Raw genomic sequence first — 18452 nt, forward strand, 5'->3', positions numbered from 1 at the left:
ATGTCTTTGGAATCTGAGTACCTGAAAAAGTGCTTGGGAAAATGTTTAGTTCAAGGCCTTGCTAAATTGGTTCAGCAACGACCTTCAGATCCGATAGAGTACCTGGCATTTTGGATTTATGAATATAGGAGACAAATTCATGCAAGTCACCAGGTGTGTGTACACAGGATCCATTTCTTTATTGGTTTTCAGGATTCCCTGGAGTAACTGCATCTATAGAAGGGTCCTAGGATGGTCCAGATCTCCTTTCTATACTCCGTTTCTGGGGACCTGGGCTCAATCTCAGAGAGACCATCAGCAAGGCAGCTTCAGGATAGAGATAATTTCTTAGTCCCAACTCAGCTCTCAAAGGTATTTTGGTTGCAGAAATTCCTGAAGTCAGGGATTTGCAATATAAGTTGAGACACTAAGCATTTGATTTCAGAAACCTTATGGTTAATGAATTGTCAACCACCCACAGGACAGCAAAGAGCTTAGAGTTATAAACTCAGAGTTCTTTATTGGGATATAACTCCTTCTTCTCTCCCCGATTTGCCCTCTCCCCTCCCCTGGGATTTTTCATTCCCATCTAGGCCACAGACTTTTTTATTAACAGTTAATCTAATTGTTCGATTTCTGGCATTTGGCTTTTTGCAACAACAGAAAATGCTAGAGAAGCTTCGGCTGAGTGAAGAGAGAATGAAAATCCTTTTGGAACTGGAAATAGCACAAAAACTGAAGGCAGAAGAAATTCAATTCCAGAAAAAACATGAAGAGTTTAAAAAAGTGAGTCATCTTCATTAGTTTCAGCGACAATTTTATGACCCAGCAACAAACTCAGTTCTTATCGCATGTCATGATTTTATGTGTTTAAGAATCAAGGGGTTTTTCTTAAAGTATTGAACATCCCTTTTTTCCCTTTTTAATTTACAGGTGTTACTATATAATCAATCCCCTTGGATTTTGCAAGGAAAATTCAATACATAACTTATTTTAGTGGTATTGCAGCCTCATCTAGAGAAAGTAAAAACAAAGGTCATAATACTTTGCATAATTATACCTTACATTTCATAAGATCAGAGATTGAGAACTGAAAGAAACTTTAGCAGTCATCTGGTCCAGTCCTCAAATTTTACAGATGAGGAAAGTAAAGGCCAGATGGATAAAAATGGGTGTAACAATAGCACCTTCTTCCCAAGGTTGTTGTGAGAATCAAATGAGATAATATGTGTAAAGAAGGATAGCATAGTGTTTGACTCATAGAATGTACTATGGAAATACTAGCAATTCTCATCATCATCATTTACATGCAGATATCCCTGGTTTTATAGCTATTTCATAGGTTTTCTAGCAAATTTGGCCAAGAACTAAAGGAACTTACTCTAATGAGAAAGAAAACAGAAAAGGAAGTTGAATATTTATCAAATATTTGTTGAGCAGCAACTATGTACAAGGACTTCAAAAAAATTTGCTTGTAAAGAAAGTCAGTCCTCTTAAAGAGTTGTTCTTTCCCTTCAAGACAGATGCCTTACCTGAGGTGGTAGTCACCATTATCTGGCCAGAGGTCCCAGATATTGATAGTACAAATGCAAGGAAGGTAGCCAGACTTTTCCAGGAACATAGAACTGAGCTGCAAAAGTATCCCACTAAAAACTCTTTACTTCAGAGCATTTATTCATTTGGTTATGAATAAATTAGAATGTAATTAACTATGATTAATAATCTAGAGGTGTAATTAGCTATGACTAATAATCTAGATGCAGAGAGGAGAGTGGACTAGCCTTCCAATCAGGAAAACTACAGGCTTAACCTCTTGCCTCTGACTCACTGTGACTGTTCTGACCCTGGAAAAATCACTTAATCTCTCAGTGCACTCAAGAAAATCTTTCAGGCTATACATTTCAGAAGCTTTCAGTCTTCAATTAGAGATGAAGTTTTCTTCATCTGCTGATGAAGTCATGGGACTTAGAAAAAAAACAAACCTAAATGGGTCAGTAAGAAATACTAAATAGAGCAAAGTTCCAAATATCAAGGAAATGTCTCTGATATGCTGACAAATTTCACATGAACTTTTTATTTAATTTGATATTAACGAAATCATTGGATGATCCAGGCTTATCCCATCAGTAATCAGCTCTACCTGAGTTTAATTATAGTCTGTAAAGATCAATTAGTCTCCCTAACGCTTTTTTTAGCTCAGGTACAGGTCCCTCCTCCCCCCCACCACCACTTTTCTTGTCCATGAAGTTCAGAAAATCTACACTGATGTATTAGCATTCCTCTGATTGTGACTCCAAATAAAGGAACACTGATATTTTTTAAAGGGCCAGTTACATTTCCTTTTTCTCTTTTATTTTCTAAGCACCAAAATGTACTTGAATTCAAATGTTTTTTTTTCAGACTGCCTGTAATCCCCAGAAGACAGAGTAGAAAACTCATTATTTGGGACAGGCCTCAAGCCTCAATGAGTTTGTAGCATCCTGTCAGCTGAAATTTATATTTTATTGCTCATCACATAAACATTGAGTTTCTCTTTTCATCATTTCTGTTGTACTTTCCCCAAATCTGGGATTACTCTTCCATTATTACAAAGTCCTATCTGCCCACAAGCCACACTTAGCAACCAGCAGAAATCCCCCCCCCACCCTTGCTTAAGGATGCTCTTAGCAAGTTTCTCTACCTTGCTTCCCCCTTCTTTAGTCGTTGTTTATTTTAATTTTCACTGTTTAGAGCAGTGGTCATTAAGTCAAAGGCCATGGCTAATGGAGGTGGGAATCACTCACCTGTCTTTACTGGCTGTGTGATCAACCAATCAGAGCGTAGGAAGCCAAATAACATCCAACACAACCATACCTACCCTTATTCCCCAACATTTTCCTATTTCCCTACTGGGTATCCTCCTCCTGCTATTCAAATGTCTTACTTTGCTCCATCTGTACCAGGAATCAGTCCCTCATAGCAGCTGTAAATTAAACAAACAGCTACCCCCAGGACCTGCACAGTTCCCAGTAGGAAAATTCTCTACTCCTCCCTGTCCCTAGATCAGCTGGTAACTACAGCAGGTGCTTCTTAGGGAGTGACCTCTGCACTTGGGGACAGTGACTGGTGAGTAAGAATGCTACCTCCTTTCTTTTTGAATAGGACAGAAGTGAGTCACCTAGGACACACAGACATAAACAGTGATAACCAATGGCACATCTTATTACACTGACTTTCTTTCCCTGCCCATATTCCAGATTTCTCTATTACTGTCAAGGACAACACCATCATTCCAATTCCCCAGATTTCTGTTCAATTCTCCTTCTCACTTCCCCTCATCCCACATTCACATAAACAGCTAGTTACCAGGTTTTGCCATTCTACGTTGACATCTCTCCCATCTTCCCCTTGCTCCCTGTTTCCACAGCTACCACCCTCATTTAGATCTAACTCTTCTCTCAACTCAACTGTTTCCATAGCTTCCTAACTGTGGTGGTCTTCCTGTATCATCTTTGCTCACTGCTTCCAGAGTGATTTTCCTAAAGCAAAGGTCTGACTATCTTATTTGGCTACTCACTAAATCCCAGTAGTTCTCTATTGATTCAAGAATCAAATATTACTTCATCTCATCATTTTTATTTCTATTTTTACATAAGTTTTATAATGTAAATAATTATTAGCACATAGTACTACTATAGTAAATCTATGTTACGTTTTACAAATAAGCAAATATACACAATACCAGAGAGGGGTGCTCCAGTTTTTTTTCTGGACCAGAGACCACTGGTTCAATGTGTTTAATAGACCCTAGTCTGCAGTACATTTAATTTGGCTACGGAAGGAAAAGCAATGAGTAATGGGTATGGGTTCAGAGATGCAGATTTAGACAGACTTGTTCCAAAGTATATTGGTCTGAAAAGGTCATGGGTTTCCCTTCACTGGAGGACTTCAGGCAGAGATGGGATGACCACTTATCAGGTCTGCTGGAACAGGAGTTCTTTTTCAGGTAAGTTTTGGATTTAGTTGCCACTGAAGTCCTTTCCAACTCTGAAATTCTATGGTAATATGAAGGATGATTCTTTAACTACAGGACTTCAAATTAAATTTTTTTTAAATAAGTTTTTTATCATCTTGATAAGTTCAAAATTCCAATGCCAATTCTACCTAAGAGGAGCAATATTAGTCTCATTAATTCAGTCAGTCCACCAACATTTACTGAGGAACTACTATGTATAAGTAACTATTCAGGCTACCTGAAATATAATACCTTACATTTGTATAGTAGTTTTTTAAATTTTAATTAAATTAATTAATAATTTGTAATAATTAATAATTGGTAATCAAATTAATTAATAAATTAAGTAATTTGTTTAACAGTTTAAAATCACTTAATTTTTTTCATTAGATCATTAATTCAACAGTATATATATATATATAAAGTAAGGAACATGAAGGTATTATTCTCCTACTCTAATCTCTGTTCCCCACCCCCTTTTAAAAATAAATATAATAACGGAGACTCAGAGAGATGAAAGTTATTCTCTAAAGGTTACATAGACTGGAACCCAGGTTTAATAATTCCTATTCCAATTCTCTTTCCACTCTGTCTTTCTTTACTGAATGGAAATTTCTTGCTATTTGGAAGGATAGGTTATTATTTATATCTATAATCTGGATCCTACCATAAGTCTAAAAAGGCAACCGAGTTTTAAAACTCAGAAGTTTATATACAGATACCTAAGACATCTAACTTCAAAAGACAGAAAGATATTAAATCACTAATTGATTCTTTTTTTCTTTCTAGAAAACAATCATGGAGCCTTATCCAGAGCAGAGACCTCGCACATGGCAGGAAAAGTTTCAACCCCTGAAATTGCCTCCTCTTGAAGAAATAGATGAGTCTTTATTAAGCCCTAATGTGAATATATTTTTTAAAATACTAGCAGAAACAGAACCTTTCCTCCATCATTTTAACAATCAGCTTTTCTACCTGAAGTCATCTATTAACATTAAAAATTTGCGTGTACATTAGCATAATTTTTTGTTAGTATAGTCTCTTGAGATACAAGAGTTTTATCTAAAAAAAGTTCTAGTGGTTAAGGGTATCACCAAACCTAGTTTTGACCTCCACATAATACTCTTCCCTGACCCTATTTTGAGATGAAAACTATAAGGGAAAATAGGAAGAAATTGCATAAATGACATGAAAAGAGCAAAGATCTAAAAGGAAAGTCTGTTCTATTTAATAAAGTCTTTTCCCCAACCTCACAGAAATGAATGAGATATTGACAGGATAGTCACAGTATTATCATTCAGAATCATTTATCTCTATTAAGAGAAATGCAAAGCAGAACAATTCTGAAGTTTCACTTCATACCTAGCAAATTGCAAAGGATGACACAAGATGAAGACCATCAATGTTGCAGAACTTGTAAATGTGGCAACTGGATGCTAAAAATGTTAAATGGATTTTCAAATAAATTAAAGTCTACATCAAATAACTTAGGTGTGAATAAAATATAACACCAAATAATATCATGAATAAAGTATATAAATATTTTAATTAAGAATTATTCTTTTTTAATGATAAGAAAAATAGTATAACAAGCATTTATACTTAGTAATCAGTTTGTGATCAAGTCAGAGCTAGGTACTATGAAAAAAAAACGATACATGGTTTGGCATCTGACTTCAAGGAACGTAGAACCTAATTGGGAAGTTGAAACTAATGCAACAATTGTACTAGCAATCAGTGAACTGGGAAATAGTTTCTTAGGATATCGGACTTGAGGTTAGGCCTTCAAGGATGCATACATTTTTTTGAGTAGAAGGAGAGGAAGGAAGGCATATGAAATAGGGGAACACTGAAGTGATAATTACAATTTTGTGAAGAAGGAACAGTTGAGATGACTAGACTAAACTTAATAAAAATAGTATGATATGGGGGTGGCTAGGTGGCGCAGTGAGTAAAGCTCCGACCCCAGAGTCAGGAGGACTTGAGTTCAGTTCCAGCCTCAGACACTTAACACCCACACAAAAAAACTAGCTGTGTAACCTTGGGCAAGTTACTTAACTCCAATTGCCCTCCAAAAAGAAAAAAAAAATAGTATGATATAATGTAAAGAATACTTAATTTAGTCAGAGCCAAAGGACCTGGGTTTGAATCCCAGTTCTGTTGTTTACTGCCTTGAGTGAGTCATTTAATCTCACCTGGGCCTAGGCTCATCACTCTTAAAATGAAGGTATTGAAATAAATATACAATCAAGATTCTTGCTGAAGAAAACTGGGAGATTCAGAAAGTATGACTCAATTGTAAAGTTTTCAAAAGATAATAGTAGTCCATAGAATCAGCATGCCATAGTGGATAGACTGTTGGCCATGAAGTCAGTAAAAATTAAGTTTCAAATCCCACTCCCAGCATTTAATAACTATATGACCCTAGGCCAGTCAGTTGACTTTTCTATGCTTCAGTCATCTCTGTATGATGATCTACCAAGTAATAGACAGGTTGTGGTCTGCAGGGATACCAGGAGTTCCAATACCAGGAGTTCCCTGTGTTGATAAAATCTCAAATCCAGTTCCTTTCAGTATTCATTTTTTTTTTAATGATCAAAGATGACTTTATAAAATTTTTTTTGGTGACTTCATTCTAAATATACAGAATAAAAAAATGGTGCCAGTTCATTTATGAGGCACCAGTCAGATTTTGCTTACACTGTCTTAATGTAAAAGGCACCCCAGAGGTGTGCAATACATCATAAAATAACATTTTTTTTCTGGGTGGGTGAGTATATTCTGTCTGACTCGTTCACGTATATGCTAGATAATAAGTGGCATGATGAAAGTGATGTTTTTAAAAGATTGACGTAGCAGGAATATACAGAGCATCAAAGGGGAGACACATGAGAGGGAAAACAAGCCAGAGGTTTCTGTCGTGTTGTATTGTAATGTTAGTGTAAATGGGATGGCAATGGAGCTAGAGCATAAAGAGCGAATCTGACATATTTCAGAGCAAGAACCAATAAGAATTGGTTGCTAGTGGAATAAAGAGGATAAAGAAGAGAAAAAATTCCAGGAGTCATTCATTTCTTCCTTCCTCCAACAAGCCTCACCTGCTATAATATATAGATAGCACTCTGCTACATACTCGTAGGTTACATGTACAAGATAGAGTCTTTACTCTTGAGATTATGGTCTCATTGGCCAAATGAGATATAACACATGCGAAATAGTAAATAGGAAAGAAAGACAGTATGTGATAAATGCCAAATTACTTCTCTAGAAAAGATGTAAAAAAATTAGTTCAGAGAATGAAGAAGATTACTGTAGACTGAAATGATCAGAGAAGGCTTCAAGAAGCTGGTGAACCTTTGCTGGATCTGGAAGGATGAGTGGTTAGGGAAAAGAGATGGGAAAAACTTCTTGGTCTCTCTTCTAAAAAAAATGTGAACGGGTAATGGTGAAGTTCTCAAATTTTGTATGACATATACAAATATGGGAGTAGTTCATAAAGGTATTATAAGTAAGTCTTATGAAAAAAAAATTCCTTTTTTTCTGTTTTTGGTCATATTTAGAGAGAAAATGGAATGTCGAAAACAGACTTGAAGGAACAGCTTTCCCCTGGTTCTAGTACTGTTACTAAGACTGAATCTCAAGAAGGGTCTTTTTCAGGTAATTCACACTTCTGGGGGTGAGGGGGAGCAATTCCAAAACAGATTTTTTTCTATGAAGGACACTCAATCAGAGTCAAGATTCTTCAAAGTTTTTCTCTTACTAGGAAAACAGTCCAGCATAACGCTACTGTTCAAAATGAAGTTGAGAAATCCCTCCTGGATTAAATTCTCCCTTAACACCCATATGTACAAAAATATTTATAGCTGCTCTTTTTGTGGTGGCAAAGAATTGGAGATCAAGGGGATGCCCATCAATTGGGGAATGGCTGAACAAGTTGTGGTATATGTGGTATATTTCTATTGTGCCATAAGAAATGAGGAGCAGATGGACTTCATAATAACCTGGAGAGACTTATATAAATTGATATTGAGTGAGGAGAGCAGAACCAGGAGAACTTTGTACACAATTACAGACACATCATATCTGTGATGACTAATTTTGATAAACTGGGCTCTTCTCAGCAATGCAAGGTTATAAGACAACTCCAAGGACTCATGATGGAAAGGGATATCCACATCCAGAGAAAGAACTAGAGTCTGAATGCAGACTGAAGCAAACTACTTGCTTGCTCTCTTGTTTTGTTTTGTTCCTTCTTTCTCATTGTTCATTCCATTGGTTATAATTCTTTACAACTTGACTAATGTTTAATGTGAAGGTATTGTAGAACCTGTATCAGATGGCAAACTGCTGTGGGGGGAGAGGGGAAAGGAGAGGAAGGGGGAGAAAATTTGGAACTCGGGGGATTGTGGAATTGAATGTTGTAAACTAAAAGTAAGTAAATAAATAAATAAAATCCTCCCTTAACATATAATCAGGAGATGGATCATACTAATGATGCTTCTCTCAAAGTTGCCAACCAAGAATCTAGCCAACCAGTTGAAGTCTTTCCTAAAGATGATTAGTCAGATACTACCCAGGTTTCAGGGCATATGAAAAGGCAACATCAAAATATTCAGTAGAAGTCCTAGCTAGTGTTCACCTAATCAGGATTTATATCATTGTTTCTATGGGAAAATGTTTTTTACATTGCAAACAACCAATTTGTAAATGGAATTTTACTACACAACTTGTTTAGAAATTGGACATTGGCAATTTTTTTTGGTAATAAACAGTAAAGAGGGGGCTTCTAGCAATCTCTCTCATTTCCTGAACTAGGAGAAGAGGGAGGGACTTTGTCAAAGAAGCACCTAGCACCTATCCCTGAATTCCAAGATGTACAATAGTGGTACAAACTTTTAAGAGAGTTCTGGCCCTGGCCAAGAGGCTCTGGGGATTTCTTTTCATTTATTTTAGCGCAGTTACACGTAAAAACAATTTTTAACATTTGTTCTGAAAACTTTGAGTTACAAATTCTCTCCTCTGCTCCCTCCCCACGTCTCTCATTGAGAAGGCAAGCAGTTCAACATAGGTTATACATGCATAATCATACAAAACATATCCATAGCAGTCATGTTGTGAAAGAAAACACAAACCAAAAAAAAAAAACCCTCAAGAAAAACCAAGTTAAAAAAAAGTATGCTTCAATCTGTACCCAGACAGCATCAGTTCTTTCTTTGGGGATGGAGAGCATTTTTCATCATAAGTCCTTCAGAGTTGTCTTGAATCACTGTATTGCTGAGAATAGCTAAGTCATTCACAGCTAATCATCTTACAATATTGCTATTACTTTGTACTCAGTACATCACTTTGCTTCAGCTCATGAAAGTCTTTCCAGGTTTTCTGAGGGCACCCTGCTCATCATTTCTTATAGTACAATAGTATTCCATCATAATCACATACCACAACTTGTTCAGCCATTCTCCAACTGTTGAGTATCCCCTCAATCCCTAATTTTTTGTATATAGAAATGAGCTACTATAAATATTTTTGTGAATATAGGTCCTTCTCTTTTTTGTTTTTTTTTTTTATTTCTTTTGGTCTATAGACCTAGTAGCAGTATTGCTAAGTCAAAAGGTATGCATTGTTTTATAGCCTTTTCATAGTTCCAAATTGCTTTACAGAATGGTTGAATCAATTCACAGCTCCACCATTGTCTTCTGCCAATGCCAGTCAGCAATTTTCTGTAACTTACAGTTTTACTAAGTTGTTTGAGGCACTTAGTATCTGCAGAATACACATATATGTGTATGTACATATAAATACACACAAATGTGTATATACATATATATATATATATATAGATCTAAAAAATCCATACATGAAGCAAGGCAGCACCATGACTAGAAATCTGTTCTCTGAATGAGTATGACCTTCGTTCTGATCCTGCCTCGAACACATACCTTGGCCAAGTCACCACCCCTAGTGTTTCAGGCATTTCTCTAAGATTATAACTTGCAAAATAGTTGCAGGCCTACATTGGCAGAAGTTTCCCCACCAAGAACTCCCAACATCAATGAAAATTACATGTATAGATCCCCTCAAATCAGTATATACGTGACTAATTTCCCTCATTTTTCAAGTGAGGGAACTGAAACCCAGAGTGGAGGAAATATATTGCTAAAGTCACATGGCCAGTGATGCAAAAGATCCAAAATTAGGTAATTCTCTTGTTCCCACTTCTACCCTACTGTACTGTTGAATTCCCTATTGCCCAGTCCTGGTTTATCAATAGACTATCAGAGTTATGCTGTGAATGAAGTAGTAATTGAACTACATAGGCTATACCCAAAGAGTCATCAAAATGTGTTGACTTTTTTTTTTTAAAGCAATTGGGGTTAAGTAACTTGCTCAAGGTCACACGGCCAGTTATTTCTGGGTGTGGTGCTAAGTATCTGAGCCTGGATTCGATCCCAGGTCTCCCAACTCTGGGACAGTGCTCTTACTCACTGCGCCACCTGGCCACCCCAAAATGTGTTGACTTCTTGTCTTCAAGTAACATATACTATGTTGATTCATAACTTCAATGCATGTTTTTAAGCACTTTTAGTATATAGAGCACAGCGTTAGGCATTTGGCAAGAAGCAAGTTTGTATGGGACTTGTGATTCATGCTTGACAGTCTTAAATTAGGATCATACAGATAAAAAAGCTGACTATGATATCTTAATATCATATGGTAACTATATTAGAGATATGTCAAACAATGCTATGTGAAGTCTGAGGTGGGAGGGTAGAAGAGATTATTGTTATGCCATGGGAAGAATTGAGGTAGCATTTGACTTGGGTTTTAAAGTATATGTGGAAACTCTCAACAGGTGAAGAAGGGGGGTGGGGGAAAGAGGAGAGGAGAGAAGAGACATTCAAAGCATAGGGAATAGTGTGACCAGAGGTATGGTGGTGAGAGAGTACATGTTATGTTTAGGGTGCATACTCCCAATCTTGATCATTTCTAATGTTTGAAATGCCATAAATAGAATTACTGGCTTTGGGGGATTACAATATTTAGTTAAAGGAGTTGAATGTGATTTTTTAAACCAGAATATTGACCTTCCTACTTATGCTTTTCTTTCCAGTTAATTTAAAATGGGTCTGTGCTCCCTGAACATAGAGCAACTGATAATGATGATGATAGGTTAAAGTGGTCCAGAAGTGCATTAGGATGACAAGGAGAATCCAATCTAGAATTTTTTTAAATGTTGCAAAAAACTTCACTAAGTGAATAGTCCACATGCAAGTATTTGGTAGCTGACCATGATCAGTATTGCCTACAATCGTCTACCTCTGATAACAGAAATAGACTTGCCAAGGATTCATGTTGACAGAATCTGAACCCAGGTCTCTCCTGAATCCAAGTCTAGTGTTCTATTTTGCCCCAACCAATGTAAAATATCAAGAAAAAACTGAGAATTTATCCAGTAAAAATTTGAAATTCACTATCTGAATGATCTGGACTTGGGGAAATTCTCACACTGATATATTTGGGTGAAATGAAAGTGCTGATGTGGTTAGACTTATAGACTGGGACTTGATAGGGATCAGAAATCCAGCCGGCCATTTCTTAGAGTTGTATTATTAGCTACAAAGTGTAGGACACAGCTGCGAAATCTTTTTGCTAGTAAAAACCACTGGCCCACAAGAAAAACAATCATCTAAAAATCATATAGGTGAAAAGGAGCTTGTTGTAATGTTTTGGGGGTTTTTTTAATTGAAAGAAATGTTTCAATCATTTATTTTAAATTTAAAGATAGGTTATCACAAAACTGTTCTAAAAATCTAACAAATTAGAAATCTGGGAAGCTAAACATGTGATTTTTATCAGTATGGGGAATTTCCTTACTGCTACTTACAATCTGAGAGATTTATCTTGGGGGTGCTGAAAAGTTAAGTGACATTCCTAAGGTCACACAGCCAGTGTGTGTCAGAGACAGGATTTGAACCTAGGTCTCCCTGACTTAGAGGACAGGACTAAATGCACTTCTCAACACCACACCACTTCTCAACAAATTCCTATAGAAAAAGTTGATGAGATTATATTTTTTAAAACCATACACAATTTAAATAAGTCAAAGAGGCTCAGAGTCAGAAGATCTGGGTTCAAGTCTTACCCCTGGCTCTTTCTTGTCATGTGATCATGGACAATGAACAATTATACAGCTCTCTGAGCCTCAGTTCCTTCATTCATAAAACTAAATAAAAACACTTACACTGTCTATCTGCTTCACATACTTTTTGTGAAGAAAGTGCTTTGTAAATTATAAGGAAATATAGAACAACAGAATGGGGAAAATATTTTCACTAAATATACAAGGAATTGATACAAGACAGTGGACACATAATCAAAGAGGACACATAGTCAAAGGATATAAGCAATCAATTTGGAAGTCTCACAATTGGGAATATACCCCATGGAAATAATTTAAAGGAGAAAGTTCCATTTATATAAAAAATATGTATTATATTGCAAAACTAAACAGACTAGTGAAAAACAGGAAACAGCTTAAATTTTCTGTAGTTATGAAATGATTAATCAAGGTAGTATATCTTAATAAAAAAAATTATATACTACCATGAAGAATGACAAACACAAAGGTAATATAGAAATGTGATTCCTGTGGAATCATGCAGCATGAATTTAGTGATGTTTATATGTGTTATATATATATATATAACTGACCACAGCTATGTAAAAAGACTTGTCTGTATATTTGAATGTATTTATAAATATTAAAGACAATTATAGGGTAATTAAATTAATATAAATGCCTGTTATTTTATGCTATATATATATGCTATAACTAAAATAAAAGTTAATAAAATAAAATATGGTTGATGGAGAGGAACAGTGAGAAATTGGGTTGGATAGGTAGACTGGAATCAGAATGCCAAGCTAACAGTATGAAAAGATAGAAAGAAACAGAAACAAAGATGGGGATACACAGACTGCATGGTATATTATTCCATATTATCTTGTAGCCTTTTATTATATTTCCAGTAGAGTTTAAAAGGCATATTTATACTACACTATAAATGTATGTTCATTTTTTTGTAAGTGAACATAATTTTGTGTTTAACACAAAATTGTTTTTCAAAGGAAAAACCATCAGTTTGATGTTATTTAGTGAAAACAACTAGAGAAAGGACAAAAAGAGAAGGGAAAAATACCATGGTATATTTCTTTAGCACCTACAGTACACTAGGATGCTGGAAGGAATTAAGTAGTATAAGATAAAGAACTAGACCTTACCAATCTTAGAATCTACTCAGGAGACATAAACATTTTTAAATGGCAATGCAATATGATGAATGATATTTGAGTGATACCTACCATGGTTTTTTTGGAGAGGGAGGGGAAAACTGAAGCAAGTCAGTCAAAGGAAAGGTAAGTCTTAGATCAGAGGTATCAAACTCAGCAATCTCAAGTGAGGAAGCGGATTAAAATTCATAATCCAGAAATGCTTAACAAAATAAATAAAATACAAAACAATATAGAGAATGCTAGTTTATGGTTTTCTAAATCAATATGTGGCAAGCAGGGATCATTTTCTATTTGAGTTTGAAGCCATCTTCTCATATATTCATAAAGAAATATTGGGACACCTAGGTGGCACAGTAGAGCACTGGCCCTGGAGTCAGGAGTCCCTGAGTTCAAATCCAGCCTGACACTTAACCCAAAAACTAGCCATGTGACCTTGGGCAAGTCGCTTAATCCCAATTGCCCTCCAAAAAGCAAAAAAAAAAAAAAAAAAAAAAAGAAATGTAGAGAACACTGTCAAGGGGAACAATGTAAATTAAGGTGGGAGGGTGTATTGTATGTTGAAGGAGAGATCAGTCAGACTGAACCATGGGGTTGATGGAGAGGAGCAGTGAGAAATCAGGTCTCATAGGTAGACTGGAATCAGATTGGAAGATCCTGAATGCCAAGCTAACAGTATGAAAAGATAAAAAGGAACAAAACAGGTAGATACATAGACTGCAATGGTATATTATTCCATGTTGTAGTTTTTTTTTTTAATTTTTCCAGTAGAGTTTAAAAGGCACGTTTATTTTTGCACATATAAACATAAATTTAGATATCACCCCTTAATATTTGCTTTGCAGATGCAGGGAATCCTACCTGAGGGTCATATATCCAGGTCAAAAGCTGGAATTTCCCCACCCTTGATCTATAGGGAGTGGATGCCAGTGCCATCACTGGAGGAACAAGTCTCAAGTTTGTATCCTCCTGGTCAGTAGTATAATGTTATTTTTAGAAGGCTAGAATTAATAAAAATAAAAAAATGTTTGTTGTGTTGGAAAGTCTGGTTTCTAACTGAATCACATATAGATACCTTACCACCAATCAGCCTTACCACCAAGTTACTACCACATGATGAGATGCCAGAGCACAAAGACATCATCCAAAGAAAGGAGCAGGTTGGTGGGAGGTGGAAAGATGAGGAGGTAGGGGTAGAAAGGGAAGGAAGTTTTTTATATTTCCCAAAGCCCTTTAGAGGCTATGGGCAACATCATGGTACACTGGGAAAAAAGCAATAGACTAGGCTATCAGATGACATGAATCCAGTCCTGGCTTTACCAGTCACTATTACTACATCATCAAATGAGTCACAGGACTGCTAGATGGCACAGAGAATAGAGGGCTGAGCCTGGAATCAGGATGATACCTCTGTTTAAATCTGGCCTTAAACACTTATTAGCTGTGTGACCCTGGAAAAGTCACTTAACCCTATTTGCCTCAGTTTCCTCATCTGTAAAATGAACTGGAGAAGGAAATGGCAAACCACTCCAGTATTTTTCCCAGGAAAACCCCAAATGGGGTCACAAAGAGTCAGACATGACTGAAAACAACAAGTGAAAGTTGGCATTTCCTTCAATTGTGATTTTTAAATGTTACTTCTGAGATAATCTATACGCTTCCATGACACACAAAAAAGAACCCCTGCTTTAGACCATCCTACACACTGCCAGATTTATCTTCCTTGAACATTTTTCATGATATCACTCCCTTGCTCAAAAACTTTCCACTACTCCTACTGCCTGTTTAAAATCTAAAATCTCTGCCCAGTTTTCCAAACCTTGCCTACCCAAAGTTATTTCTCACAATTCTCCAACACCTCTCCTACTTTAACTAATTTGGTCTCCTTGATGTCAGCCAAGTGCATACTTATGCCTGTCTGTTGGCTTCTTTTGTGGTGCTTCCTTACCTGCAATACCCTCCCTTCTCCTTTCTGTCTCTCCAGATCTTATTCAGTCTTCAAGATCCAGCTTAACTTCTGCGTCCTTCATGAATCCCTGAGTACTCTAGTATTGCTGTTATTGTTAACTTTATTATTAATGTGGTTTGGACACAATGTAGGAATTTTATACTAGTGGAACCCCAGAAATAATCATGGAGTATATCATTGTCCCTGGCTAACTGACCTGTCATTAAGGAATCATGCCAGCTCATCAGCACCAGTGTCAATATCCCAGAGTGCCCTAAAGCTGCTTAGTCAGCTATGGACAAGGGGATTAGTGAACCTGTAGGCTACAGGACACATCTTTTTCCTCTTGGTGACTTTCATTGATGCAACACATGAAGAAGGTACCAGAAAGCAAACTGAGCATGTAAAGTGTGTATTATTACTTTGGACAGATTGGAGTAAAAGTAGATGCTGCCGCACTTGATGTTAATTTCCCTTGTCACCTAACTAAAAAGGAAGTGACAGTTTCCAGTTGGATCCCTTAAATGGTCCAGTGTAGCTTGTGGTCCTAGAATATAATATACCACTTTCAATGATTCTGAATTGCCTATGGAGAATACAAAATACAAGCTCCTCATCCTTGCACTTAAGCCTAATCATGATCCAATTTACCTTTTTCAGTTAATCAGTCAATAAGCATTAAGGCCCTACTATGTGCTAAGTACTGTTTTAGGCATTGAGGATACAAATACAAAGAATGAATTTCTATTCACACACTCACACACACACACACACACACACACACAAGGAATACTGGACTTAGAATCAGAAAAAAATTCCAACTCTGCTGTTTACAAGCTTGTGACATTAGGCTAGTGGCCATTAAACCTCTTTCAGTTCTGTGTTTATCTGTAATAATAATAGCTAGCATTTATATAAAACTTTGAGATTTGCAAAGCACTTTACAAACATCTCATTTGATCCTCACAACAATCTTGAAAGGTAGATTTTATTATCATTCCCATTTTACAGTTGAAGAAACTGAGGCAAAGGTTGATATGTCCAGAATCACAAAGCTAGTGTCTAAGATCAAAATTGAACTCAGTTCTTCCTGACCAAATCCAATGCCTTCTCCATAGTCCGGTTGGATTAGAATTCTGAAGTCCCCTTCTAGCTCTAAATATAATGATGCTAGATAAATCTAATGACATCCCAGACAGTGAGGTCTTCTGACCATTTCCTGATCTCATCCAACCCTATCCTCAGTATATTTGATCCTGCTGTCCCCTAGGTCTAGAAGGGGGTACCATCCATGTGGAAATCCTTTCCATTCTTGAAAATAAAGCCCCAATACCTCCTCCTTCATTAGATCTTGGAGATGATTCCCACTCCAATCTCTGCTGTCACTATTTAGCCTCTCCTATGTACTTCTCTTTATCTTTAGCTAACTGAGCTCCAGAGAGAGCAGAAATTGTCTTATCTAAGTGATGTATCTCACCCAGACCTTGGCACAATGGGGCAATTAAATGTTTGCTGTAGGTGTTTTCTCTTTATTCATTCACATTCAAAATGCTTCATTCATCCACTTTCACTAAATTCTAAGCTTGTATTTATTCCTTTATGTGCTTCCTCCACCCACTCTTACTAAATTGCATGCTACTTTAGGACATGGAGAGGCTTGTGCCCAGCTCCTAAAAAGCTGCCTCACAGGTAGCAGGCACTCATTGAATATTTGTTGAATTAATCGAAGTCGCGTGTTATTTCCTGTTTATTAAGCTTGTCTTCCCAACTAGACTGTAAGTTCCCTGAGGCCAGGGCCTGCTACAATCGCAAATGAGCTAATTTATGTGAAGCGCTTTAGCATGTCAGGTGCTATTTCCCCACCGCCCCCATATTCTCGATCCTACACGGTGCCTGGCAGAGCTCTGGGCACCTAGATGCAAGCTTTCTTGGGGAGCTAGCTGGTCCACGGCCCGGCTGTGCAGAAATAGACAGAGCAACTCCATCCTCAGGTTTTGCGCTCACCCTCAGCAGTAGCCATTCCATTCCCGTCTTCCTCTGGTAATCAATACAACTTGTATCTGCATTGCACGCATGTAATATAACTCTGGGGAACCCGAGCTCCCAGCTGGAATAGCGTGTTGCGTCGCTAAGCAACGGCTCCTGCGCCTGCGCTCTTTGGAGGATCCCGTCCCGTGTGTCCAGTGGCTAGAGCTGCCCAGTGGGACGACTTTGCAGAGACAGGAACCGAAAAGAGGGGAGAGGCGCACCAAGGTTTGTTCCCTCTCCTTCTCTTGTGTTGCAGCGCCGTGGTTTAATTGCTCCTCGTTTGCTTTTGTCCCCAGTTGCCTTGGAAAACGTATTGCTCTGGTGATGTGCTTTCACCAGTAAACCCCAATAGAGTACCTGGCACATTGGCTTTGAAAGTGTGTATGTATACACATGGTGCCAAGATCATGCAGTGAATGGTGGTTCTTAAGAGAGTCCACATTTATCCTTTACCAGTCCCACTTTCCTGGATATACTGGGAGTTATGCTACAATTTTGGAATTGGGATTTTAAGGGTTTACCAAAATCCAGGGCTAACCCCTCGACCCCCCCCTCCCACTCACACACACACACACACGACAATTGGCATCGGAAATTGTTCCTAAAGATCCTTTTTTAAAAATCCTTTTTAAAAAGAAATCAGTCATCAAGTGTTTGTTGTTGGGTTAGTTCTGTTTTGTTTTCCTCTCTCTGACTTTCCCCATTCTCCTTAATCAATGAAAAATAAAATCCTTGTAAAACAACGGAGTGGTACACAGGTTTGTGTAAAGCAAAACTAATTCCCATAATGGGTATGTCTAAAAATGTGTCTTATTCTGTATATTTAGTCCATCATCTCTCTTTCAAGGAGATGGATAGCATTCTTCATCCATCATGGAGAATCATGATTGATTGTTGCATTGATCAGAGTTCTTGTCTTTCAAAATTATTTTTGCAATGTTATTGTTAGAATATGAATTGCTCTCCTGCTCACTTCACTTGTGTCTGCCCAAGTTTCTCTGAAACTATCACTTTCATCATTATTTACATCACAATAGTATTCCATTACATTCATATACCCTAATGTGTTCAGCCAATTGGTGGTCATCCTCTGAGTTTCTAGTTTTTTCCAAAGATCCCTGGAACTAGGATACAGTTCAGGGAAGAGGTATAAAGTGAAGAGGGGGAAAAAATTTATTAAATTTCTATTATGTGCCAGGTACAGTGTTAAGT

The 18452-nt window shown here is 37.1% G+C and overlaps 1 protein-coding gene across 1 annotated transcript; it reads left to right on the forward strand.

Moving 5' to 3' along the window:
- Nucleotides 1–17582, forward strand: LOC138146469 (DPY30 domain-containing protein 1-like). The gene is made up of 5 exons (XM_069068396.1): nucleotides 1–153; nucleotides 643–765; nucleotides 4763–4876; nucleotides 7534–7630; nucleotides 17497–17582. The coding sequence occupies exons 1-5, from the start codon at nucleotides 1–3 to the stop codon at nucleotides 17580–17582; spliced, it is 573 nt and encodes a 190-aa protein (XP_068924497.1).
- Nucleotides 17583–18452: the final 870 nt, after the last annotated feature.

Source organism: Petaurus breviceps, unplaced genomic scaffold (genome assembly GCF_028583685.1).
Source record: "Petaurus breviceps papuanus isolate PSGF00001 unplaced genomic scaffold, PetGlider_PUasm1.0 90762, whole genome shotgun sequence".
Classification (NCBI taxonomy): Eukaryota; Metazoa; Chordata; class Mammalia; order Diprotodontia; family Petauridae; genus Petaurus; species Petaurus breviceps.